Here is a 27,270-nt window from a genome sequence, read left to right on the forward strand (position 1 = left end):
TTTCCATTTAATCCCTCTTATGCTGATGGTGCCAATATTAATTCCATTGATGGCGATTTGGAATTTGTGGAACCTGTTCCAGTAGCTGACTTTTCACTCTTTGCTTGATGAAAATAGTAGGGACCTTGATAAATGAGGTCATGTCTAACTGGGCATGAAATTCCATCATGTTGTATCATCATTTGGTTTTGTCTTAAGCCAATAAGAATAAATAAGATAAAGTCAATATTATTACTAGCTTTATTCTTATTTATATAGTAAAGACAAGAATAAAGCCAAAAGCCAATATTTAAATGCATAAATAAAAAAAAATTAAAAAAAAAAACAATATAGTAAAGACAAGAATAAAGCCAAAAGCCAATATTTAAATACATAAATAAAAAAAAGGACAACAATAAATCTCCAAATTTCCAGCACATCTTCATTTGTTCAGTATCTGTGCAGATCCCTACTAACAAGGGTCATAAAGATTTGAAGACAGAGGTCAGAAGTCCAGGTTGGTTCTCTGCATTTCTAAAAAGACTAAGTGGAGGTCTCCTCCTAGCATCTAGATTTGACCCTTAAGAATCTAATGAATCATTTTTTATAAGTGATGAAAGAAGAGTTAAACAAATTACATTAAAATTCTCAAGTACTAGCTTGATGACGCTATCTTCAGATATTCTGTCTAAGTTTCAAAATCAAAACTTTTTTGAAAAGTCAACTACTATTACATTTATAGGAATAGTTTATTGGGTTCTTTTTTAAATATTTTGGGAACTAAAGGTTAGATAAACCAAAAATTGAATTCTACAGGAGTTTTGCCTGAAATAAACAGCAATGATTTATCTACTACCTAAACTAACAGAAGCTACAATGTCTATTTTTTTTTTCATGTATATTTTATTATTTTCAAAATGTAGTACATATTTTTCTTTTCAATAGGATATTCAATATTCAGTTTTTATATTGCTATTATGATCTTCAATTCCTTTCCATCATTTCAAAGTTTTTAATAGCCAACAAAAACATTTTGTGATTTTCATAATATTTTATATTTTATTATCAAAATTCCTGTGATACCTGATTAACTACTTTTTCATGTCACTTAGCTGTTATATACAGATTTTCTCCTACATTCTCTAAGAGTACCGTCTCGTTACTTCCCCTGAAATTTTTGTATTATTTTGCCTTTTCATGAATTACTTCATTAACTTCCTACATTCCCTTGATGGTTCTTACTTTTCTATCTTTGACTTAAATTTTTCTATCATAGGCTCAAATCTACAAATGCCAATGTGGAAAAAGTTGAAAATAAGAATCAAACATAACCAATTGAGTCAGAGCATAATGACAACTTTGACTCAGTCAAAGAAACATGTAGTGAAGTCACCCAAAGTTTTTATTACACTGACATTCAATCTCTAATGTATGAGTCTTCACGTTTCAACTTTTTCCACAATGATTTGAATCTATGATACACATCCAAGACCAGTTTAACCAGATTCCCTTCAAAACTTAGTATATGTTTTTCTTTTTCTTTTTAATGAAATATTAAATTTTATCTATTTCAATACCAGGCAGCAGTTGGTAGCCACAGTCCCTAATTTCAGAGACGAAGACTCTTATCTGTCATCCTTGTCTAGTATTTGCCCAACAGATGCAAGTGATACGCAGCCCATCACAAAAAGGAAGATAAAAGCTGGCCATCAAACTATATGTGCCGCTGTTCTCACCTTAATTCGGTTAAAAACTATGGAGATGGTTCATCTACAGCCAATTTCTTCACTACCTGTATCCTATTAATTAATTGCTAGTATATCTTCCATCACTCTAAGTCTACATAAGATCTCCTGGCCAGCTATATCCCTTAGACACAATTCTGGAAAAGTTTGGAGAAACTCATTTTAACTCTAACAAAGAAACTATTTTATGACCTACATTCTCTCTGGAAATGGATAACCATATATATCATGGTTTACTGGAGGCCTGAAATGGCTTTAAAAAAAATAAAAAAAGAAGTTACATGTTTCGTCTCTAGAGCAGGGTTATCAGACTATGTAAAAATAAATGAAAAATTGAAAAAAAAAAATATATATATATATATATATATATATATATAACTGATAAAAATAGGGAAAAAAAATCCCTAGCCAGCTCATGGTATAAACTGTACTATAGGTTTGAAAAATAACATTTTGTGGGTGGGAGCGATATAAAAGTTTCTTCTCTTCAGATTTTCCCATCGGTACCAGAGCATCCCAAATCACAACCTTCCATGCATTAATAATCTACTCTAACTAACTGTAATTATCCACTGTTTTGCAGATGACCATACATTCCATTCTTCATCATTTGAGAAAATCTTGCATTTAGATGATATTTGGTCATTCTCCAGCAAGGGTGAACTTCAAAACACTATCAAAATATAATCCTATCTTATTTCTCAAAAGAAACATTAACTTCACTTTCCCTTACCTTTGATAATACATTTTCAGGCAAGATCATATTTCTCTTCTTACACCAATTTACATTTATGATACTGGCAATGAGAACTGAGAGCATATTATGTCATCCACCTGATTTTGTTATGCAGATATGACCATATTAATTGTGCATGCTTTTTATGGTTGAACTTGGATTTCAAACATGCAAATTTATTTCAGTTATTTACTGTGTTATGTGAATCCTCTCATTTTTGAAATTTCAGGGATTACTGACTCTCTTATGGGTAGAGAATACTGTTCTCATTTCTATAAGGAATGTTTTTAATGCAAATACAATCTTAATAACCGGAAAGTACCTGGTAGTGTGATCCTTTTCAGAAAAAAGTCAATGCCTACTGTTTGCTTGTACTGCTTATCAAACTGCTCCTGTGTGAATCTTGAGGCCAGTGAGGTCTAAATATAGCAAAAAAGTAATTGTGCATGTTAAAAAACAATGTTAATTTATATTTTAAAATAATTTAATTTTGAATAACAATTTTATTTAATTTGTAAAATATTCTGCTCAAGTAATTTTTTTTTTAGAAAATGGAAAGGAAAGATTAAAATATTTTTATCTGTGAAGATGAATAGCTCTCAAGTGGATCTTACTCTGGTGATATTCATTTGTAATATATCCACTGTAATAGTATAACCAGGTGTGGCTCGTGCATAGGCACTGGGGAACTGCAGCACCCCCAATTTTTCTCGATATATAAATATATTTATTAATTTATTTATATTTGCTTGTAATATTTAATTTTACCATCAACAATCCTATACAATTCTCTTATTCTGCATAAAAAAAAAATAAAAATCCATCTTGTAGCACTTAGGAGGGCGAAGGACGCTAGCAGTACTGTGTTTACTACAGTGTCATATTGCTACATGAGCAAGCATATGCATATCATAGTCAGATGAAAGCTATTAGAGTAAGTAATTCCTTTAATTACACTTAAAGGAATGGATTTTATTTTTAAGTAATTTTGAATTATACTAAACTATAACTTTATCGATAATAAACAATATTTTTTCGTGAAACAAAACAAGAAGAATATATTTTATTTTTAAGTAATTTTGAATTATACCAAACTGTATAATTTTATCGATAATAACAATACTTTTTCATGTTTAATTTTTTTTAAATTTTTCCATAATTTTGATATTTTATCCAAACACGTATACACTGTACTTATGGTGTGTGTGTATATTTCGAAAGTTGCAGCACCCCCACGATTTCAAGCCACGAGCCGCCACTGAGTATAACTTAACATATTAAATATGAACAAGAAGATCAATGCCCCTACTAATCAAACAATAAATCTGTATGTTGGGCAGAACTAAGTAAGGGTAACATCCAAAGAGATCACAGAAGGATTAACACCTATAATATCTCGGCATAAGATCTCAGATTTCTCACAATGAAACACAGTTTGAAACTAGTTCCCTCTCCATCAACCTTAGCACTTATGGAACCAAAAAAATGTCTAGAAAGGCAATTCATTTATGCCTAACATAAATGAATTTGATCCAAAGCTTTCATTTAATTTGGAACAAGCTACTATCAACTAACATAATGAAACAAACAACATTCATTATGATATCACAAATATATACATTATTATCATTATGGGAAATTGAGAATGGCATGCCTTCATGTAAAAGGGGCCCCAATAAAAATATGAAAAATACAACAAAAAAAATTACGGCATGGAAAAGAGGCAAAAAAAAAAAAAAAACATTCTGGGGAGGGGAGTCATTCACTTTTCACCACTGTAATGACATGGGTATGAGACTTAGATTGGCTAGGAGGAGATTGATCTGTAGAAAAGAAGACATGGATAAGGTTATGGTTAGAGATGCCAAGAAGGCAACAAACACATCTACAGTGTACTTGGAGGGAGAGCTAGTTAAGAAAAGGTACAGAGTGTTAGAAGAATGATGAGGATCAAGAGGTATTCTAACTTATTTGAGTAATTAGAGAAGCAGTTGACATAAAGAAAATGAAAAAGATGGCCCTTATTGGAGATCTAAACAGCAGAGTAGGAAATGAATCCCAATCATATATATAGATATGTTTTGAGAAAATTTGAGAAAAAGGGCAAAGCTAATAATAACAGTAAGTACCTGTTGATTTCTGTTCGGGATACACTAGTTATTACTAACACACAGTCCAACATAAAGATGTGCACAATTTTACATGGAGAGAAGATGTAAAAAATAAGAAAGCCTCACTGACTATGTTACTGCTGAGAGATTTATCTTCATGCTGGTTCAGGATACAAGCATATACAGAGGATCTGAAATTGGAAGTGATCATCACTTCACTTAGTTTTAAATAGAACAGCAATGAATACAAGTGGATACATTGTATTTTTCAGTCAAATTCCAGATGATTGAAGTAGAACTCTCATAGTTCCCATCTATGAGAAATAGGGAAATATTTCCCATCTATGTTTCCCATCATAGCTTCTCATTGTTTCTATCTATGAGAAAAAAGGAAATAAAAATTAATGTAAGAATTACAGAGAATAAAAGGGGGTTCAGGTGAAATACAGGTTGTCAGGAATTAGATTTTCACTTTAAGACCACTTTATTTTCACTTTAAGTAGAGAAATTGTGGGAACATTACAAGGATCTGTACTTAAGTTTCATGGATCTGAAAAAAGCATATGACAAGGTGCAAAGAAAGAAAAAGCTATTCAAAACACCATAATCATATGAGATAAACTGAACATTATACAGAGCAACATTTAAATATAGAATGTTCTATATTTAAATAGTGAGTAGTGACAAAAGGAAATACACAAGACAAGGGTGCACATCATCTCCACTTTTATTCATCAATTATATGGACTGCATTATTAGTGGCATCAAACCCTGATATTAGAATCAAAGACATCAATCTCAGCTGTTTGTTTTATGCAGATGATGTTGTATTCCTAAACAAATTCTGTGGAAGTTCTCTAAGAATTAACTAAACTGAATAACAGCTGTAAAAAAAACTGGAATGAAAATTATTATTAAGAGAGAGACCTCCAGGTAGTCGGAGACTCATCAAGGGAGGCTACATGCTACACGCATCAGGATTACTTATTAATCCATTCGCACAGCTTGTGCACACAACATCCAATAGCAATCCATTCCAATCACGCACCACCCTGAGAGAAAAATTTAGCCCTCACCAGTCGTTCTCAGCTTCCAAGGATACCCACTTGTCCTTCCTCCACTCTTCATAAAATGAAAAATTCCATGAATTGAAATCCTGTATGACAATTTCAGAAGTTTTTAAGTCTCAATCATATCATCCCTCTTTCTCCTCTTTGCTAATGTCTGCAGTCTACAAATTCTCAATCTGTCTTCATAATCAGTATCTCACAATCCTGATATCTTTAACACTCTCCTTTGCACACACTCTCTCTCTCTCTCTCCATTGTATTAGAATCACAACTGTAAAAAGGAGAACAGACCTGCACACAACAGTCCAATGAGATCTTATTAAGGCCTCATAAAGAGAAAAATGACATCCTTATCTTAACATGTGAAAGTATGTTTCAGCATTGCAATTATCTTTTGAGTTGTATTTGCAATCTTTGCGACATGGTCTCTGAACTTCAACTTGCTATCTACTAACACTCCAAGATCCCTTGCCTGATCAGTTTCTTCTAGCATAATCCCACCAATATAATACAATACAACACTGGATATCTAATCACTCCAAAGCACATGACTTTGCACTTACTGACATTGAACTGACATTCATTTTCCCATGCCCACAATTCCAGCCTATTCAAATCATTCTTCAAGTACTGCATATTAGCAGCATTCCTGAATACGCTACCTATCTTTGCATTATCAGCAAATGGCTGTATGTCACTTGTCAAATCGTTACTTGATATTCAATCTGTACATATCATTAATGTACAGATTGAACAACAGTGGACCAAGAACTGATCCTTGTGGTACATCACTAGTTACCTTAAATCTTGCCGACTCACATTCACCAGTATATTACTTTTTGATATCTTTCAGTCAAACATCCTCTTATCCATGCTAATATTTTATAATCCAAACCCATTTTCTCAAATTTATGCAGCAGTCTGTCGAAAGCATTAGCAAAATCCAAAAGTATCATGGTGTATCCATTCCCCTTGTCAAGTTCAATGGTAACATAATTATAGAATGTGAGCAAGTTGCTCAAACATGACCTTCCCTTAGTAAACTGATGCTGCTCATTGCAAAGTAGAGATTTGCTGTCAACCCATTTCTGAAGGCAAACTCGAACCAATTTTTCCAAAATCTTCACCACCACTCCTGAGATACTGATTTGTCGATAGTTGGATACATCAGTCTTTGCATCATCCCTGTACAATGCAATAACCATACATTCTTTCATTCCTGCCGAATCTTTCCTGCTCTGAGACTCAAATTATATAACCTAGTCAAAGGAATAGCCAGCTAAGCTGAACACTCTTTTAGCACCCGTGCTGGTATCCCATCAGTCCCTACTGCTGAATTCTTATTCAGTTTGTGCAACAGCTCTAATACCTCCACTTTATGGACCTGAGTTTCTTCATTCATTAAAGAGGTAGCAGTGAACTCAATGTTGCATACACCAGGTTGATAGCTTTTAGCAAAATGGGTTGCTAATGCAGAAGAGGTTGTTCAACTTCTCAGTTGAACAACCTCTTCTGCATCTGTCACCCTCATGCCATCTGGATTTAGAAGAGTTATCCTTTCACATTCATTCTTTCTTTTATTTGCAGCATATCGACAGAATTCTTGTGGGTTGTCTTTAGTTTGCAGAGCCAGTTTCTTTTCATACTCAGACTTAGCTTTCCATACATCAGTTGTGACTATTCTAATCTGCTGCATATAATTTTCCTAACAGATATCATCCTTATGCACACAGTATTCCTTCCACATCATCTGTTTTTTATGACTCTCTTGTTTAATAAGATTACACATCCATTTGACCCCTACCCTATTTATTCTTTGAACTCTCGGAACACATTCTGATATTGCACATTGAAGTAATTTTTAAATGTTTCCCCTGCACTGTGGATATTCTTTCCATTCAGGCAGCTGATACCATTCTGCTAAACTCAGTATACTCCTCTGTTGGTCATAATTTCCTGCTTTGTAGTTCAGCATGCAACCTTTTCTGAATGGAACATTCTCATAAACTTAGTAACTTCCCAAGTGAGTACTGCATGATTACTGTCACTAACTGGAGGCAGAACTGTTTATGTCTTTAACTGAAATACCCTCTGACACTATAATCTAATCTAACACTGACTCGCACACATTGTATTTATTTGTTGATGCATTTCTTCATCAACAAATAAATACTTCAACCAATCCCCCCAGGTCTGTAACAACACCCCCACTATGTAATTGATCTTGTTAGATTCCACCTCACACTGGATAGCTTCAAATTCACTGCCACATGAAATACTGTTGCTAGTGCTACAATCATAGGTCTCAAAACTAACTGGATTAAAGTCATCCAATATCATTAGCAGCATGCCCCATCCTCTCCTGTCTATTCTTCCTAAAAATACTGTACCTTTTGCACTCCATACCAGTTAGTATGTCTGATTCTGATAGCCAGTTCTCACCTAATGCCTACAATCTGAGGTCCCAACATACTGACCAAGGCAAAAAAAAAAAAAAAAAAAAAAAAAAAAAACTCTACCCCTTTGTTTCTGATACCCCAAGCATTCGTGTATAAACATAATAATCAACCTGCATGTTCTTTTGTATACTCTTGTCTGCCATCTGTATGACACAGTTGGAAAACTTGCAGAGCTCTATTCTTCTATAGTGCCTTATATATGTAGACATCTTTGCACACGGTTGATTGGTCCAAACCAGATGAACACAAAGTTGAAATTGTTCTCTGCTCATAATCATTTCCATGATAATGTCATGGAAATGATTATGAGCAGAGAACTCTCATAATCAATTCATGTCATTAGCACAAATGAATAGCATTGCTGTTCTTACTCATATTCTCACCATTCCTCCCATTAAAATTTAGTTTCTCTGACTCTCTGTCTCATACCAGTTATTAGTTTTTCAAGACCCCTAATACCAAACGCATTCAGGTGTAGGCCATCCCTCTTATACAAATCTAATCTTCCCTCAAACTCAAAATCTGCAATAAAAAGACCAAAACTATGAAAACAGACAGAAACAGAATATTTCAACTACACTCACAGTGCAGAACCTCTAGAATATGTAAAGCATTTAGCGATTTGAGCAGTTTTTAGTGCAGATAACAAATTAAATATGGCAATAAACAGCAGACTAAGCAAAGCTGATATGGTGGGGATCCAGTTAATAAATATGGATTACAGAAATTAGCAAAAATATTAAACTAAATTAGAAGTATATTCAAATGAGCATTAAGTTCAAGCATTAAGTTATGGATCTGACAGTTGGGTCAGAAATAAAGCCTTTGATCAAACCCTACAGATAACAAATACAAGTTTTGTGAAAATAATTAGGGAAGCAAACAAATAGTATAGATGCCAAAATAATATTAAAAATGAAGATATTAGGAAACAACATTCTTAGAATTCACTGTTAGCAAGCAATCAAGTAGATTGATACAGTAAGAAGTACCTTAGACCAGTGCTTCCTAAACTTATGGATGCCAAGGCCCCCTTTGGAAAAATGAAAATATTTCACGGCCGGCAAGCAAAAAAAAAATCTTAATATAGACATATTATAATATTTAACATCATCATCATCAAATTCCTCACATGTACCCTCAAGGGGTGTACAGGATATAATAGTACTACATGAAAAATTTACATCATTACTAACTTCCTATCTACAATTTTCCTCCAAATCAGTCTGTTACTTGTCAAGACTCCAACATTATCAGATATTATATTTCTATCGTCTAAGGCACTTTGTACCATATCAATCCACCTATATCTTGGGCTTCATCTGGGTCGTTTTCCTGCCAACCTAGCAGAGAACACTTGTTTTGCTAATCTTTCCTCGCCCATTCTGTTTAAGTGACAATACCACCTGAGATTAGCTCTGCAAACGCATTCCTGGATGCTGACAATGTCAAGTTCTTTCCTAATATCCTCGTTTTTAATATGATATTGCCATTGATGCCATCTGTTCATACCTCTAATGTTTCTCAGGACACTCATATCTTCGGTCTCTAGTCTTTGGTCAAGTGTTTTCCTTCTGACCCAGCTCTCAGATCCATAAGTTAAAACCAGTTTGAACACTGTCTTGCATACAGCTAACTTAGTATTCTGACCAATTTCTCTCTTATACCATATGAATTTATTCAATTGACTTCCACCATACCAGCTTTGTTCATTCTGTTGTCTATTTCCATATTTAATTTACCATCTTCACTAAAAATCGTGCCTAAGTAGCTGAAATGTTTTACTTGTTCAACTGGTTTTCCGTTCAAAACACAGTTGACATTTTCAACGATTACACCTATTTTCATTGTCTTTGTCTTTTTATTGCTAATCTTCATACCATATCTATTACAACAGTTATTCAATTTAGTCAGAGAATCTTGCAAACTTGTAGCGGATTTATTTAGAAGTATAAGATCGTCCGCAATAAAGCAAAGAGCGGAAGTTAACATCTCCAATTCTGATATCATGTTTAATACCACTTTCCTTCATAATGTAATCCATATAAATAATGAATAACAGAGGGGATAATGTACATCCTTGTCTCACACCAGATTCAACATTAAACCATCTTCCTGTACTTCCTTCAATTCTAACTGCTGACTTACAACTCAAATAAAGACTAAGTATTGCTTGATATAATGCGCCATTGACACCATATAACTGTAGCGTATTGAATAGCTTCTCACTTGGCACCTTTTTATATGCCTTTTCCAAATCGACAAAACTTAAATAAATTTCTTTGTTATATTCCCATGCTTTCTAAATAATTGTCATAAAGTGAAGATCTGATCCTGACAGCCTCTATTTGGCCTGAATCCAGCGTGTTCTTCATCAAGCTTTTCTTTCACAATTCTTCTCAAACATTTCTCAAATATACTGGCATAAATCTTGCTCCGAACACTCAGTAGGGAAATACCTCTGTAATTCTCAGATTCAGTTTTATTTCCCTTTTTATATATCGGTACTATTAGAGCTGTACTCCAATCATCAGGAATTCGTCCCTCTGTCCAGGCCTTCTGAACTATGCAGTGCAGCCACTGTAAGACTTTTATACCACCATACTTCAGCATTTCCGGTCGAACATCATCTACTCCTGCTGCCTTTCCACATTTGAAGCCTTTGATGGCTTTTTCTACTTCAAGTATGGATATGTATTCCTAACTGTATGCCTGTTGAGTGTTTTTTACCACTGTGCTATCACTGCTTGTTTCATTTAGTAATTTTTCGAAGTAATTACTCCATACTTCAAGGATATACCTTTTTCTCCCGTTTTCATGTCATCTTTATCATCTCTAACTCCTTTTGCAGCATTCTTTCCTCCATTTCTAAACTTCTTCAACAACCTCCAGAATATCTTACCAAATTCTTGATATTTATTTTCTATGTTCTTGCCAAATTCCTCCCATGACTTTGGTTAAGCTAGTTTTACACAGTGTTTAGCATTCTTGCATTTGTCTCTGTATTCTCTAAAAGCACAAACTGACTTATTTGCCAGGAGATTTTGATATGCTTTCTTCTTTTCCTTGACTGCCTCTTTAACTTCCTGTGTCCACCATGGAGTTCTGATTTTTCTATCCTTGCAGACAACCTCACCACATGCCTCCCTGGCTGAATCAATCAGGTTTTTCTTCAAGGTTTGCCACTGAATCTCCAAAGTTTGGTTGTTGTTCTCAAACTCTTTCATTTTTTCTTCAATAATCTTTGTGTATTTAGTCTACAGTTCACATCTGAGAGCTGCTCAACTTTTATTCGCTTTAAATCTTTCTTACATGTCATTCTTTTTAATATGAAATTCAATTTTATCCTGCTCAAGACTAAATAGTGATCACTTCCAATTTCAAATCTGCTGTACACTCTGGTGTCCTGCACCAGGGAAAAAACATCACTATCAACAATAACATAGTCAATGAGACTTTTCTTATTCCTTGCCTCTTCTCAACATGTGAATTTGTGCACATTTTTATGTTCGAACATGATGTTAGTAATAACCAGTCCATGTCCTGAGCAGAAATCCAACAGGTATTTGCCATTATTATTAGTTTTGCACTTTTCTCAAAATTTTCCCAAAATATTTTTGTATGTCTGACAATCACTTCCTACTCTGCTATTTAGATCCCCAACAAGGACCAACTTTTCCTTTTTCATTGTGTCAGTAGCTTTCTCTAGAGCCTCAAAAAATTCCTCCACTTCTACCTTAGTAGAGCCTTCTATGGGACCATAGGCACAAATAAGTCTCATTCTACAGTTCCCCATTCTGATATTTGTCACATCACTCTACTTGAGACTGCCTGCCATTCAAGAAGATTAGCCTCGTATTATTTAGTGTTGAATACTATGGCTACTCCTTATCCTTGATTGTCATTGCCTGAATATAACATTTTGTATTTATTGCTCAGAAAGATCTCACCAGTTTTTGTCTTTTTTGTTTCAGTCTACCCTAGTATGTCGACTGGTACTTATCTAATTCCTCAGCTAGCTCCATTTCTTTGCCAGTCAGGCTTCTTATGTTGATAGTACCGATCTTTAACCTCTGGTGATGTTGAGTTGGGGTGTGCTTTCAGATCTGTTCCAGTAACTGACTTTTCGCTGTTCGCCCTGGTTCGTTGGCGAAAACAACGGGGGCCTTGTTTAACTGGGCGACGCCCCAGTCAGCATGAAATTTTGTCATGTTGTACCATCATTTTATAAATTGGTTTAAGCAAATAAGAATACAATTTGGTTGGCTAAATCCCAAATTGCCATCCCATCCTCGTTCATTTAGTATCCAGGTAGATATCCAACAGGGTGCACTACGAGGAGGTGAGGATTGGACATTAGGTCAGAAGCCCTGGTCAGTTATCCGCATTCCTTTAAAGGCTATGTGGAGGTCTCCTCTCAGTTATATAGCTTTAACTCTTAAGCACCCCATTTTTTTTATTGTGTTTTTATTCAATACAATTTATATTCAAGATTGTGCGTTTGTAATCTTTTTTTATGCTTCTCATCATCATCATCAAATTCCTGCCATTTACCCTCAAGGGGTGTACAGGATATGATAATACTACATGAGAAATTTACATCATTACTAACTTCCTATCTACAATTTTCCTCCAAATCAGTCTGTTACTTGTCAAGACTCCAACATTATCAGATGTTATTTCTATCGTCTAAGGCACTTTGTACTGTATCAATCCAGCTATATCTTGGTCTTCCTCTGGGTCGTTTTCCTGCCAAGTTGGCAAAGAACACTTGTTTTGCTAACCTTTCCTCGCCCATTCTGTTTAAGCTCTGCTAATGCATTCCTGGATGCTGACAATGTCAAGTTCTTTCCTAATATTCTTGTTTTTAATATGATATTGCCATTGATGCCATCTGTTCACACCTCTAATCTTTCTCAGGACTCTCATATCTGCGGTTTCTAGTCTTTGGTCAAGTGTTTTACTTCTGACCTAGCCCTCAGATCCATAAGTTAAAACTGGTTTGAACACTGTCTTGTATACAGCTAATTTAGTGTTCTGACTAATTTCTCTCTTATTCCATATGAATTTATTCAATTGACTTCCTACTATACCATCTTTGTTGATTATGTTGTCTATTTCCATATTTAATTTACCATCTTCACTAAAATTCGTGCCTAAGTAGCTGAAATGTTTTACTTATTCCACAGGTTCTTCATTCACAAGACAGTTGACATTTTCAATGATTCTACCTATTTTCATTGTCTTTGTCTTTTTATTGCTGACCTTCATACCATATCTATTACAACAGTTATTCAATTTAGTCAGAGAATCTTGCAGACTTGTAGTGGATTTATTTAGAAGTATAACATCGTCCGCATAAAGCAAAGAGTTGACATTAACATCTCCAATTCTATTATTATTATTATTATTATTTCGGGTGACTCCAGGAGTCCTTAGACTCATCGATGGAGGCCCTAAACATCATGTCCACACAACTATGCGATTACATTCTCAGAGTATCTATCATACCTTGTCTTGAACTCGTTCACCGTCATAGCACCCACAACAGACTCTGGCAGCTTATTCCACTCATTTACCACTCTAAAAGTAAAGAACCCAGCTCTAACACCCCTGCTAACCACACTCTTGCCCAGCTTCCATAGGTGTCCCCTACTTCTCCCACCACCAGTCCTGATCTCAAAAATATCCTCTGAATTAATCCTATAGAATCCCTTTAGCAATTTGAATGTCTCGATCATATCTCCCCTCCTCTGCCTATCAACTAGTTTCTGCAACCCACAAATCTTCAACCTGTTCTCATATGGTTCATTCCATAGATCTGTTATCATCTTAGTCACTCGCCTCTGGATCCTCTCCACCTCCTCCCCATCAAGAAGGAACCAAGGTGACCAAATCTGGGCACAGTAGTCGAGATGAGGTCTTATCAAGGCTCAGTACAGAGGTACAATAACTTGCTTGTCTCTGCTCGCCAAGGTATTTTTCAACAACCAAGTGAGTTGATGAGCTGATTTAGCTACTTTTGCAGTGTGCCCCCTAAACTTCATCTCCCTATCCACCAACACTCCCAAGTCCCTGGCCTCATCAATCTCTTGGAGTACAGTTCCACCAATGTGGTATACTGCTGCTAATCTTTTCACCCCAAAATGCATAACCTTACATTTTGTCACATTAAATTGACATACATTCTCCTTAGCCCAGAACTCCAATCTATCTAAGTCATCCTGCAAGACTTTGACATCTTCTGCATTCACTATTGCCCTACCCAACTTTGCATCATCAGTGAACAAATGAATTGTTCCACTTAGATCCTTCCCTATATCGTTAATGAACAGATTAAACAGCAGTGGTCCAAGAACAGAACCCTGCGGCACACCACTAGTCACAGGCCATCTTTTGGACTCTACTCCTGAATAAACTACTCTTTGATATCTCTCCATCAACCAACCAAATGTTTAATATCATGTTTAATACCACTTTCCTTCATAATGTGATCCATATAAATAATGAATAACAGAGGGGATAATGTACATCCTTGTCTCACACCAGATTTAACATTAAACCATCTTCCTGTACTTCCTTCAATTCTAACTGCTGACTTACAACTCAAATAAAGACTAAGTATTGCTTGATATAATGCTCCATTGACACCATATAACTGTAACATATTGAATAGCTTCTCTCTTGGCACCTTGTCATATGCCTTTTCCAAATCGACAAAACTTAAATACAGATCTTTGTTATATTCCCATGCTTTCTCCACTATTTGTCGTAAAGTGAAGATCTGGTCCTGACAGCCTCTATTTGACCTGAATCCAGCATGTTTTTCACCAAGCTTTTCTTCCACAATTCTTCTCAAATGCTTCTTATCAATACCTTTGAAATGAAACTTATATGAATAAGCAAATATTTACTAATATTCATTAAGCGCCAAAATACGCAAGAAGCAATATTTGTGAACCAACACCAATGTGTGATTTATCCATTAAAATATAAGAACAAAAAAAAAAAAAATAATAATAATTAAATATGTTTCTTTTAAGATTAAAAAAAAAAAAATCTACTCAGTCTTAAAACATTTTAAATTTGTTTTCATTATTTCATGGCCCTCTGAACAAAACATACAGCCTCCAAAGGGGCCGCAGCCCACAGTTTGGGAAGCGTTACCTTAGACAACCACAGGATAAGATGTGACAATATTGGTTTCCGATAGATAGCAGATTAATTTTCCTCCTGAATTTTACTCTACCATATACAATTTTCTGGTGGCTGTCAGTTAGCCCTTCCCCAGTCCATGCCACTTACTTCATATCCACTCCCATTTGTTCCAACTTACGTAACCATTTTCCTTGCTGTATTCTATTAAATACCATTGCAAAATCCAGCAGTATCATGATATAGACATTTCTTTCCTCTTTGCTGTCACTATTATAAAATGTATCTTCAATACTAAGGCAGGACCTACCATCCTTTCATTAAGCCATATTGTCCATAGAATATCACATTCCTATCCACCCAATGAACTCCAATACCTTAACCACTACTGATGAGATGCTACTTGATCTGTAATTTGCTTTTTTTTTTTTTTTTGGAGTCTCTTTTGCAAGAACTATCTTGTCCTCTTTTCACTTCCCCTGGAACCATGCTGGAGCTGAGACTTGACCACATAGATCAGACACAATGCCAGTTCTCTTGCATATGCTCATAACACACAGACTGACAACCTATCCAATTCCACTGTATTCACACTAATATATTTCTCAATGTGTTGGGCACCTCCAGTTTGTCTACCTCAGTTCTCACATCAACATTTATTACATTGGCAACTGCAATATTCCCACCTGGATGATACACCTTTGCATCACTAATCATCACTTTGTATCTCAACTACATCTTCTACATCTGTCACTTTTCTGCCATCAGTAATGATTAAAGTTATCCTGCCATAACAATGCTATCTCTACTTGCTACATAGGGATACAACTCTTCAGGATTTCCTTTGGTTTGTTAAGCTAATTTCCTTTCACAATCTGATTTAGTTCTTTTTCTTTAAATGGTTCTCAAAATGTTTTATTTTTTTTGCAGTTTCAGCTTTGTGATGTTACTCATCCATTAAGTCCCACTAGTTTATATTCCTGACCCTGGGTATTGCAATCTGATACTACTTCGCTCAAAGAATCCCTGACCATTTTTAATGCACTATTGACAATCTTCCCTTGTAGCATCTTATGCTATGACAAAGCTCCAACGTGTGTCCAAGGCTTGTAATCACTGGTATTGCATTTCCACACATATATCCATTCTTAACTGAAAACTCCATATGTTCGGCAGCCTTCCAGGACAAGCCTACATCATCTTTCCCTGACTGGACGCTACCATGGCAATAACAATTCTTTCATTTAAGGTTACACAGTGGTCAGCTATCAATGTGAAGAATTTATGGAGACAAAAACACATGTAGGAGTAGTTACTTTACTTTTAATTATGAAAATAACACTCAAACGACCTCTGTATCGAGGTCATCATCAGGAATGCATACATATACACAGGACACAAGCTACAATGACAGTACAGAAAAGTAAGATAAATCTAAATGTTTTGTTAATTGTTCACCCTAGCCTGTGCACCAGTCTGGGAAAGAAGTGCTCACACAAACATTATTGAATCCCAACTGAGCATAACCATGCACATGATTAGCAGGACCCTGAAATCCACCTCTCTGTCATGGCTACCAATGCTTTCCAATATAGCCCCACAAAATATATGAAAAAGACAGGCTTCACTAAAAAAATGGAGAAAATCACAAATAACTCCCTACTGCCTCTCCACTCAACCCTTATAAATTCCCCTAGAACCTGGGTAAAATTCAAGGTACCCATTTTGGGACGTAAATAGAGCCTTTTCTGGTCCAGCACCCTCAACTTACGACATGCAGAATCAACAATGGGCTATGAAACTGCCAATAAATGACTCTCTTGTGAAAGACTCCTGCAGTTGCCAGCCTGGTTTCCTCCTTCTTAAAAAGCTATGGACTATCAACAGAAACAGCATGAATCAGGGCAGATGTGGCTATCTCTACATAAATGGAATATGGCAAATAGCCCTTACTGTGACTGCACCCATATTCTACAGCCCATCAACATATCATCAGTGACTGCTCCCTTTGCACTTTCCAAGGTGACCTGCAGGAGATATATGAAATGTCAAAGGAAGCTCTAGAGTGGCTTTCAACATTGAACACTGAACTATAGTTGAACGCTGCCATAAGAATACATACCCTAACCTGACCTCTTGTGAAAAAAATATAAATTAAAAAAAAGTTATTTTGCTCAAAATGATACTCATCTCATCCAAAGGTCTCCTTCCCTACCTTTCCCACCTAGGGGATTACAAAATTCAATGCACCTGCAACCTACTCTATACTGAGGAATCAGGGTTTGCCATCCCAATAAGAAAAGGCAAACATAAACACCACATTAAATTCCTCCACTATGGTAAAACAGGTCTGTCAGTCCATACTTCAAACATGTCGCAGAATCAAATGGATAGGCACCAAGTCCCTACACCACACCAAAACCTAGGTTGAAAGAAAGTTCAAGGAAACCTGTGAGATGCTGAAACATCATCCGAATCTCAACAAGAATGATGGATTAGTAATTCCAAAAATCTAGAGGACCCATTTGCAACTTATATAGCATCCAGAACATGATGACAGAACCCCAACACAAGAAAACCTAACATAAGAGGATGTAGAGATGAGTTTAATGTAGTTCCACTATAAAACTTTATTTTTATTTATCATCTGTATATTATACTTATATGTATAAAAAAAATTATTTTGTTAATTAATTTATATTTTTGTATAATTTTTATTATTTATTGTTTTTATTATATTTTTTTTTTTGTTTTCTTTTCACCAGAGATCAGGCTAGGATAAACAATTAAAGCATTTAGATTTATCTTACTTTTCTGAGGTGTCATGTAGCTATGTCTTGTACACATGTATGTTTTCCTGATGATGATTTCACTCCAGAAGTCGAAACATTGAATGTTATTTTCATAAAAGTAAGTATTCCCACACGTGTGCTATTGTCTCCATAAATTCTTCCCAATAAATACCTTGGTTATAGATAATTTTCTGATGCTACAACTATATTCAGCACTCTCAAACTTCATCACATGCTATTTCAGATAATTATCACTTAGTAACTGCATGCATTTCATTTCCATCTTACCATAAACCCTCTCTGCAATCTACGTCTCCATAGTTCTCCTCCCCTCATATAATTGCTCGGGCTGCACTCATTTGTGTGTTAATCTGCCAATGTATGGTATCTTTCTGGGCACTCTCCCCCCTGGCCTATAGTAGCAACCAACAATATATTTTGTGTTGTACTATCTCATAAGAAAAATCCTCAAATGAACTGTCATCCTATGTCCTAAAATTTTCCTTCATTTCTACATTTGCTGGTTGTGTTCTTCAGCTATCATCGCTAATACCTGTCCTACCATCCTATCCTCCCTGAAAATACAATATCCTTTGCATTTTATCCTATAACTAAATCATCTCCAGTCAACTAAGTCTCACTAATGCCAATAATTTCTGGCCACACTTGTGCTGACCTATCCTAAATATTACCCCCCCCCTTTCTTTTAAGCAGGCTCTGCAGATTCTAGGCCCTCAGTTTATACTCATAACCAATATTCTACAGCCCCAATATTATTTTTGTTATCTTCCTCTGCATCCTGTACAGTTACTTTATCTTCTTAAACTGCAATAACAAGACCTTAGCACAGTATTTCAGATGTTTTCTTTATACAATGATCTTATCACTGTTGGTCAATGACTTAGTCAATACAACAACAATCTTCTGAGCTATCTTCACAACTTTTGCAATAGATGCTCTGAAATTTCTATCTAACATCGCCTCAAGATCCCTTGTTTATTCCACTCCTTCCAAGAGAGTACACAATCTCCTATTAGTACCCAAATTTCAAAACTGTACATTTAGCAGTATTAAACTGATATTCCTATTGATTTACTTACATTTCCAGCTTATTCAAACTTCCTGAAAAGCCATAACATTAGCACTAATAACAATAACCCTCAAAAGTTTTGCATGCATTTACAAAATGTCGAATTATAAAGCAGGTGATTATAATAGTCTTAGAGGTCAACTTGCAGAAGTTTCGTGGAGGGAGAAATTGGAAGGCCAGGATATCATTAGTGCTTGGGAAATTGTGAAGGAATATTTGTTAGCAGCAATGGTAAGCTGTATTCCACAAGTGAAGAAGAGGACACAATTTGGAGTAAAGTGGATGACAAACAATATTAAACAGGAACTGCATGCGAAAAAGAGGCTATGGAAGAGAGATATAAGAGACAGGTGAAGAGAAGATGCATGAAGAATATAAGACACAGGCCAGGAGAGTGACTAGTATGGTAAGGAAGGCAAAACTGGAATATGAGAAAAGATTGGCTCTTAGATCCAAGGAAAATCCTAGGGAATTTTTTAGCTATGTGGCCAGTAGAAGGAGAAATGACTATGGAAGAATGACACTGTGTGATAAAAATGGGAATTGAGTGACTGATGCAGAGGACATAGTGGAATTGTTCAATGAACACTTTATTGGAGTATTTTATCCTGGAGGAGACAATTTGAATACTAGAGGGATAGGGCAGGTTCGAGGTTTAGAGGTGCAGGAGGAGAGTGTGTTCCACATACTGAGTACTCTGGATGTTAATAAAGCTGTGGGACTGGATGGTATTTCACGAAGAGTTTTGAGAGAATGTGCTAAGGAACTGACAGGGCCTCTGACTTGGCTTTTCAATGCAAGTCTGGCTGTGGGAAAGGTGCCCATGGAATGGAAGGAAGGTAAGATGGTGCAATTGCATAAGGGCGGTAGCAGATTGGAAGTGTCTAATTATAGGCCAGTTTGTGTATCATCAAATTAGTAGTGAGGGACCGTATACAACATTGGGCAAATGAGGGTAATGTTATCTATTATTATTTTATTACTATTATTACGGGCAACTCCAGGGAGTCATTAGACTCATCGAGGGAGGCCCCAAATCATATTCATCACAACTATTCGACATTCATACAGTATCTATCATATCTCGCCTTAAACTCATTCACTGTCACAGCATCCACCACAGACTCAGGGAGTGCATTCCACTCATTCACTACTCTAAAAGTAAAGAACCCAGCTCTAACACCTTTACTAACCACACTTTTGCCCAGTTTCCATGGATGTCCCCTAGTCCTCCCACAACCAGCCCTGTTCTCAAAAATATCCTCTGAATTAATTTTATAGAACCCCTTCAGTAATTTGAATGTCTCAATCATATCTCCCCTCTTCCGCCTATCAACCAATTTTTGCAACCCACAAATCCTCAACCTGTTCTCATAAGGTTCATTCCACAGACCTGTTATCATCTTGGTCACTCGCCTCTGGATCCTCTCCACCTCCTCCCGATCAAGAAGAAACCTAGGAGACCAAATCTGAGCACAATAGTCGAGATGGGGTCTTATCAAGACTCGATACAGAGGAACAATAACTTGCTTGTCTCTGCTCGTCAAAGTATTCTTCAGCATCCAAGTGATTTGATGAGCTGATTTAGCCACTTTTGCAATGTGTCCCCTAAATTTCAATTCCTTATCCACCAACACTCCTAAATCTCGTGCCTCATAAATTTCCTGGAGCACGGTTCCATCAATGAAGTAAACTGCTGCCAATCTTTTCACCCCAAAATGCATAACCTTACATTTTGCCACATTAAATTGACATCCATTCTCCTTAGCCCAGACCTCCAATCTATCCAAATCATCCTGCAAAATTTTGACGTCATCTGCATTCACTATTGCCCTACCCAACTTCGCATCATCCGCAAACAAATGAACTGTTCCTCTCAGATCCTTTCCTATATCATTTATGAACAAATTAAACAGCAGTGGTCCAAGAACAGATCCTTGTGGCACACCACTAGTCACAGGCCGTCTTGTGGACTCTACTCCTGAGTAAACCACTCTCTGATATCTCTCCGTCAACCACCCTCCTATCCATCTCACCAACCCTATGTCCATCCCCATATGCTGCAATTTACTGATTAGAATTCCATGTGGTATCCTGTCAAAGGCCTTAGCAAGGTCCAGTAGAATCACTGTAAACCCATTACCCTTATCCAGTTCAGCTGTCACTGTGTTATAATACGTGAGCAAGTTACTGAGGCATGACCTACCCTTCACAAAACCCCGATACAGTATCCCATTTTCTTCTATCCAATCTTGTATTTTCCTCTAGACTATTTTCTCTAAGACCTTGATAATGATTCCTGTTATGCTGATTGGCCGGTAATTTTCAACAGCAGCCTTGGAACCACCTTTGTGCAGCGGAACTATTTTCCCCTCTTTCCACCCCCTTGGAACTGACCCAGTCCTGAGGCTTAAATTAAACAAAATGGTCAAGGGCACTGACAATTCTTTAGCCGCTTCACGTACGACACGAGCTGGTATACCATCCAATCCCACAGATGTACTGACTTTGAGGTTCTGTAATAGACTAGTTACCTCTACTTCATTCATCACAATTCCAGTATAAGCTGTTGGTTCTTCCATTCCTGCAAAGTCACCACCTGGATGATATACTCTTGCAAAGTGCTCACTCAGTAATTCCACAATATCGACTGATTCGGTTACCTCCCTACCCTCAGCATTTTTTAAGATCATTCTACCATGAGCATTTTTCCTTTTACTTGCAACATATTGAAAAAACTGTTTGGGATTCTCTTTAGCCTGCGTGGCCAATTTCCTTTCGTAATCTGCTTTTGCTTTTCTTACTACCCTTGTTACCATCCTGGCCTGAGCTTTATACTGTTCCTGCGCCTGATGGTCACCCTTCTCCTTAAATTCCTTCCACAATTGTTTCTTTTTTTGCAGCTCAAGCTTAATAGTGTTATTCATCCATTTAACCCCTACTTGATTTATTATTCGGACTCTTGGTATACAGTCAACCACTGCCTCCTGCAAACAGTTCTTAACCACCTCCCATGCACTATCAACATCCAGCCCTTGCAGTTTCACATGTCATGGCATTGAGCTAAGCACACACCTAAGCTTGTCATACTTTCCAGCCCGGTTATTCCACATGTACCCTGTCTTAATTGTAAATTCGACTCCTTTAGCCACCTCCCAAGTCATGGCCTTATGGTCACTCTCACTGATTGGTGGCAACATGGTCATGTTCGTTACAGCCACATTCTCAGTTGCAATTACTAGGTCCAGCACTCTCTGCCCCCTGGTATTTTCCACTACATGTTGCCGTAGATAGTTGTCCCTTAATAACCGCATAAAATCCAATTCCTTCCTCCCATGTGCCCTCTCCTCTTTCCAGTCAATGTTACCATAATTGAAATCACCCATAATAATTACCCTCCTTCCACTCATTTGTGAAGGGGTTCTCTTGTTTTAGCAATATGCTAGCCTTTTATGATAAAGTTACAAGAGCATTAGATGAGGGAAAGGCATATACTGCCATTTTCCTAGACTTAGCAAAGGCATTTGACAGGGTGCCACATAATAAGCTGATATTTAAGTTGCAGCACATGGGTCTGGATGTCAGATTGGTCAACTGGATTCAGGATCGGCTGTCCGATAGGTATCAGAGAGTTGTGTATGGTGGAGCAATATCAAAGAGGCAGAAGGTTACAAGTGGGGTTCCACAGGGCTCAGTACTGGGACCTATATTGTTTACCCTTTATATCAATGACATTATCCATGGATTGCAAGGGGATATTCAGTTGTTTGCAGATGATGTGAAGCTGGGAAGGGTTATTAGTAACAGTGCAGATGTGGTAGCCCTGCAAGAGGATTTGAATAAGCTAGATAGATGGGCAAATGAATGGGGGTGTCATTTTAATGGAGGAAAATGTAAGGTCTTGAGGTTTGGGACACATCGATGGGACGCTGCATACTCTATGGGAAGAGTTAAACTGGAGGAAGTAGGGGGAGACAAGAGATCTGGAGTTGATGATTGATAGAAACCTGAAATTTAGGGGACATATTGCAAAGGTAGTGAAGGTAACACAGTGGATTGCTGCAATAATGAGAAGGACACTGACCTGCAGAGACAAAATGGTTATCATTCCATTGTATAAGACTCTGATCAGACCACACTTAGACTATTGTTCTCAGATCTGGTCCCTAGGATTTGAAGGAGATAAATTAACTGTGGAAAGGGTACAAAGGCAGATAACAAAGATGGTGTCAGGACTGTACAATGTTAGTTATGAGGATCGGCTGAGGGAGTGTGGACTGCAGTTTGGTGGATAGAAGAAGGAGAGGTGGTTACAGGGTTAACACTGGGGAGTTCTTTTGCTTGGTTGAACAGCGGGAAGAAGTCATGACAAGGGGCCATCCCTGGAAGTTACGAAAGGAAACTGTGAGAAAGAGGGGAGGAGTGGTTTCTTTGCATGGAGGGTGGTTAAACCATGGAATGCATTGCCTGATGGAGTGGTGAGAGCAAGAACAGTCAATGCGTTTAAGGAGTGGTATAATAGACTTTGTGTTTCCTACGGGGGGGGGCCTCCCTCGATGAGTCTTGATAGACTTGTGTTTCTTTAAAAGGACCTCCCACAATGAGTCTTTCGACTCCATGGAGGCCTGAATAATAATAATAATAATAAAATGAATATCTCTGAATGAAATGCATTCATTTAATCCAGTGATAGTATCAATGGCGTAAAGCAGTGCTTCCCAAACTTCTGGATGTCAGGGCCCCCTTTGCAAAAATTAAAATATTTCACCCCCCTCGGAAAAAAATCGTAATAGAGAGATATATTATTATAATATTTATTGTATTTATATTCAATACAAAACATACACAGCGAATATTGCAAAAATCAAATGCATATATTACATTTTTTGCCTCTTACCGTTTGGTTCTGAAAACGATGCGAGCTGTTCTGGGAAATGTGAAATACTGTCCTTTTTTTTTTGAGTCTGTTTCTGCTGCTTCTGATTGTTCGCGGGATTTTTTTTTTAATTTTTTTATCAGCCATTTATCCATCTCAGGGTTAAATTTTTTAACGTAGAATAGATCAAATAATATCACCACTTACCAATACTGGCACAGACTGATAACATGAAATTAATGAATATTACCTGAATAAGGGAATCCCCGGACCAGGAACATTTTTCTCTTTTGTGACTTTTCTCCCTTTACGGTAATTAAGCCTAACGCGAAACAGACAGCAAAGACAGGTTATTAAAACATGCATATGATTGGTGCAGTATTAAAAGATGGCGCAACCGAAAGATAAAAGCATTGCTGACAATTGAGTTGAAATGCTAACTCTCTTCAACCGAATTCCATATGTGAAACTGCCATAACATTCATTATATATATATATATTACTTAGTTTTAACACTTTAACGAATTTTAACACATTCGGTTGAATTTTATTGCTGCCTTGGGAAATCGAACTCACACACATCTAATTAATAACAGTAGTTTTTATTTTGATACCGTGTTTGCCCATGCAACATATGGTTTTGTTTTCAGTCTATACAGCATAGTTTCTGTATGAGGGGACATGTGATTCATTAATTAGTGTGTTTTTATCCCAGTTGTCTCTAATTGCACTATTTGTTGAGAAATATATTACACAGACTTCTCATACCTTATTCACTGGCATAATAAAAGTACTTGTTTTTATTGCCTCTGCAGTATAGTGGCTATTAGGGAGGGGTGTTGTTTACCAATGCAAACGAGTTACTATCTCTCCACTTTTTTTTTTTTCATGTGTGAATTATATGCGAAACTTTTATTGGTAACAGAAAACTAGCTCGGATGACAGTGATAATATAAAACGAGTTTTGATATGTATATAAAGTCAATATCAACAGTCCCTGATTACGAACACGTGATGAAAGGGACAGGAAGATTTGGAGCTTCCCTGGAGAGCATTCGAAGTAAATACAATTAACCACTGCTTTGAAATGAAACATATGAATAAGCAATATTTACTAATATTCATTAAGCGCCGAAATACGCAGGAAGCAAAGTTTGTGAACCAACACCAATGTGTGAATTTTTCCATTAAAATATAAAAAATAACAAAAAAGAAATAATAAATAATAAAAGTTGAATACGCTTCTTTTAAAATAAAAAAAAATCTACTTAGTCTTAAAACATTTTAAATTTGTTTTCATTATATCACGGCCCCCCTCAACAAAACCTACAGCCCCCCCCAAGGGGGTCGCGGCCCACAGTTTGGGAAGCGCTGGCGTAAAGGATATGAACAGTAAAAGTCCCAGTACTGAATTCTATGGAACCCCCCACTTGTAATCTTCCTGCTTCTGCATATGTATTACTCTGATATCTATAAGAATGCTAATTTCCAATCCATATCAGACATTTGATATGTGCCATATACATTGTGTCTTAAACAACTTATCATGTGGCACATATCAAATACCTATGCAAAATCTAGAAATATGACAGTATGTGTCTTTTGCCTCATAAACTGCTCATATTACTTTATTACAAAAAAAACAACTACAATATCAAAAATAACAGTGCTGCTTAAGAAATGCATGCTAACCTTCATAAATAATACTCTCATATACCAGATCATACAAGCTCTAACCAATTTTTCCAAAAGCTTAACAACTACAGAAGAAATACAAACTGGTCTATAGTGTGATACCTCCACTCTATCCATGTTTATGAAATAATATCATCTTACCCCTTTTTTTTTTTTTTATCTCCTTAAAAACTCATTCCATGGCAAGATAACAAAGTCAAATGCACAGTCAGTTCCAGGTTAAACAGCCAGGTCAAAGACACAGTGAGTTCCTCAACAGATCTTCAACACATGTGATGAAATTCTATCTAGTCCTCAGTGACTTACTGACATTAAAGCTCAGTATATGAAATGCATCCATTTAATTCACTTCTAATCATTCAATTTCTCCCTATCCCTTGAGAATAAAAGTAGGTTTCCATGATGAAATACCTAACATGGTGATCATTAAACAGCCCTGCTATCATTATTTGCATCAGTCACACACTACAGTTCCCAATTCGACAAAGTTATCCATCCACAATCATTTCCCCTACTACTTGCCACAGAACAGAACTCACTGGGTTGGTGCTAGTCTCCTGTCATATTCCATATTCATTCTAATTTTTCCTTCTTTCTAGTCCCCTTAACCCTTGGTCAAGAAGTAGATTGGTAGGTCAGAAGAATTTATTACTTAGATAGAAGTGTGTGTGGGGAGGGGGGATTAAAGGCATAACTAATCTCAACCCAACATAAAACTTAACATAATTGTGTTCTCCTTGTAATCTAAATAGCTAATTATATTTATTGTAAAAGCTTTATACAGAAACAACTTAATCATAATATTTAGATTTGAGATAAATAATCATCCCCTATGAATATCCAGCTTCTTTTAATAATATATAATTTGAGATATGGATTAAAAGGCATTTGTGATTGATCAAAATCAGTGAGAATGGTAGTTCTGGTTAGTTGGATGATAATGATGAGTCATACTTAAAACTTAACTGTTTGTTTACATCATTAATATATATCAACATGGAATAAAGAATAATAATTTGTAAGTGGTAAAGAACAAATGTAATTCCATTTATAAGTCTAAACTGGTAACCACATAAAAGAAAAAGAAATTTTATCAAAACAAGCCATCATATCATGCAATTTGTGAAACCATATATGAAAACGCAAAAATGTCATATATTATTTTTGCAATCTGTATACAATGTAATTAATTTTAGTTCAAATTCTATAGAGGGAAAAAACTGAAGAAAAGTTTAAATTACCTTTCCAGTTGTCCCATCTCCAATGATAACAAATTTAAACTGCTTTTCACCAGCTTGACCATTTGCCATTCTTTAATGCAAAAATTCACTATTTGCATTGAACTCTACTACCCATATCTTAAGAATAAAAAAGAAAAAATAATATTACAAAGTTCCATGATAACAGTCACTAAGATGCTGATGACATAAAGGTGGTTATTATAATCTATATTATGTAGGAAATATTGCCAAATATTACATCCAATGACTGATATTATTACTGACATTCCTGCTGGCAACATTTTAAAATGTCTAAGCAATATCACTAACTTGTATTATTAT

The 27,270-nt window shown here is 36.2% G+C and overlaps 1 protein-coding gene across 4 annotated transcripts in view; it reads right to left on the bottom strand.

The window, feature by feature from the left end:
- LOC150102900 (ras-related protein Rab-28-like) overlaps positions 1-27,270 on the bottom strand; it is a 171,809-nt gene that overhangs the window by 119,741 nt on the left and 24,798 nt on the right. For all 4 annotated transcript variants that reach the window (XM_090398199.1, XM_090398200.1, XM_090398198.1 and 1 more), the window contains exons 2-3: positions 26,950-27,066; positions 2,783-2,879 (exon numbers count right to left, since the gene is read on the bottom strand). In XM_090398199.1, the coding sequence (XP_090254325.1) occupies positions 2,783-2,879; positions 26,950-27,018 (166 nt within the window). In that variant the 5' untranslated portion in view covers positions 27,019-27,066. The remainder of the gene's footprint in view (positions 1-2,782; positions 2,880-26,949; positions 27,067-27,270) is intronic.

This window comes from Typopeltis vanoorti, chromosome 9 (assembly GCF_054136105.1).
Source record: "Typopeltis vanoorti isolate ZY-2024b chromosome 9, IOZ_Tvanoo_1.0, whole genome shotgun sequence".
Taxonomy (NCBI): Eukaryota; Metazoa; Arthropoda; class Arachnida; order Uropygi; family Thelyphonidae; genus Typopeltis; species Typopeltis vanoorti.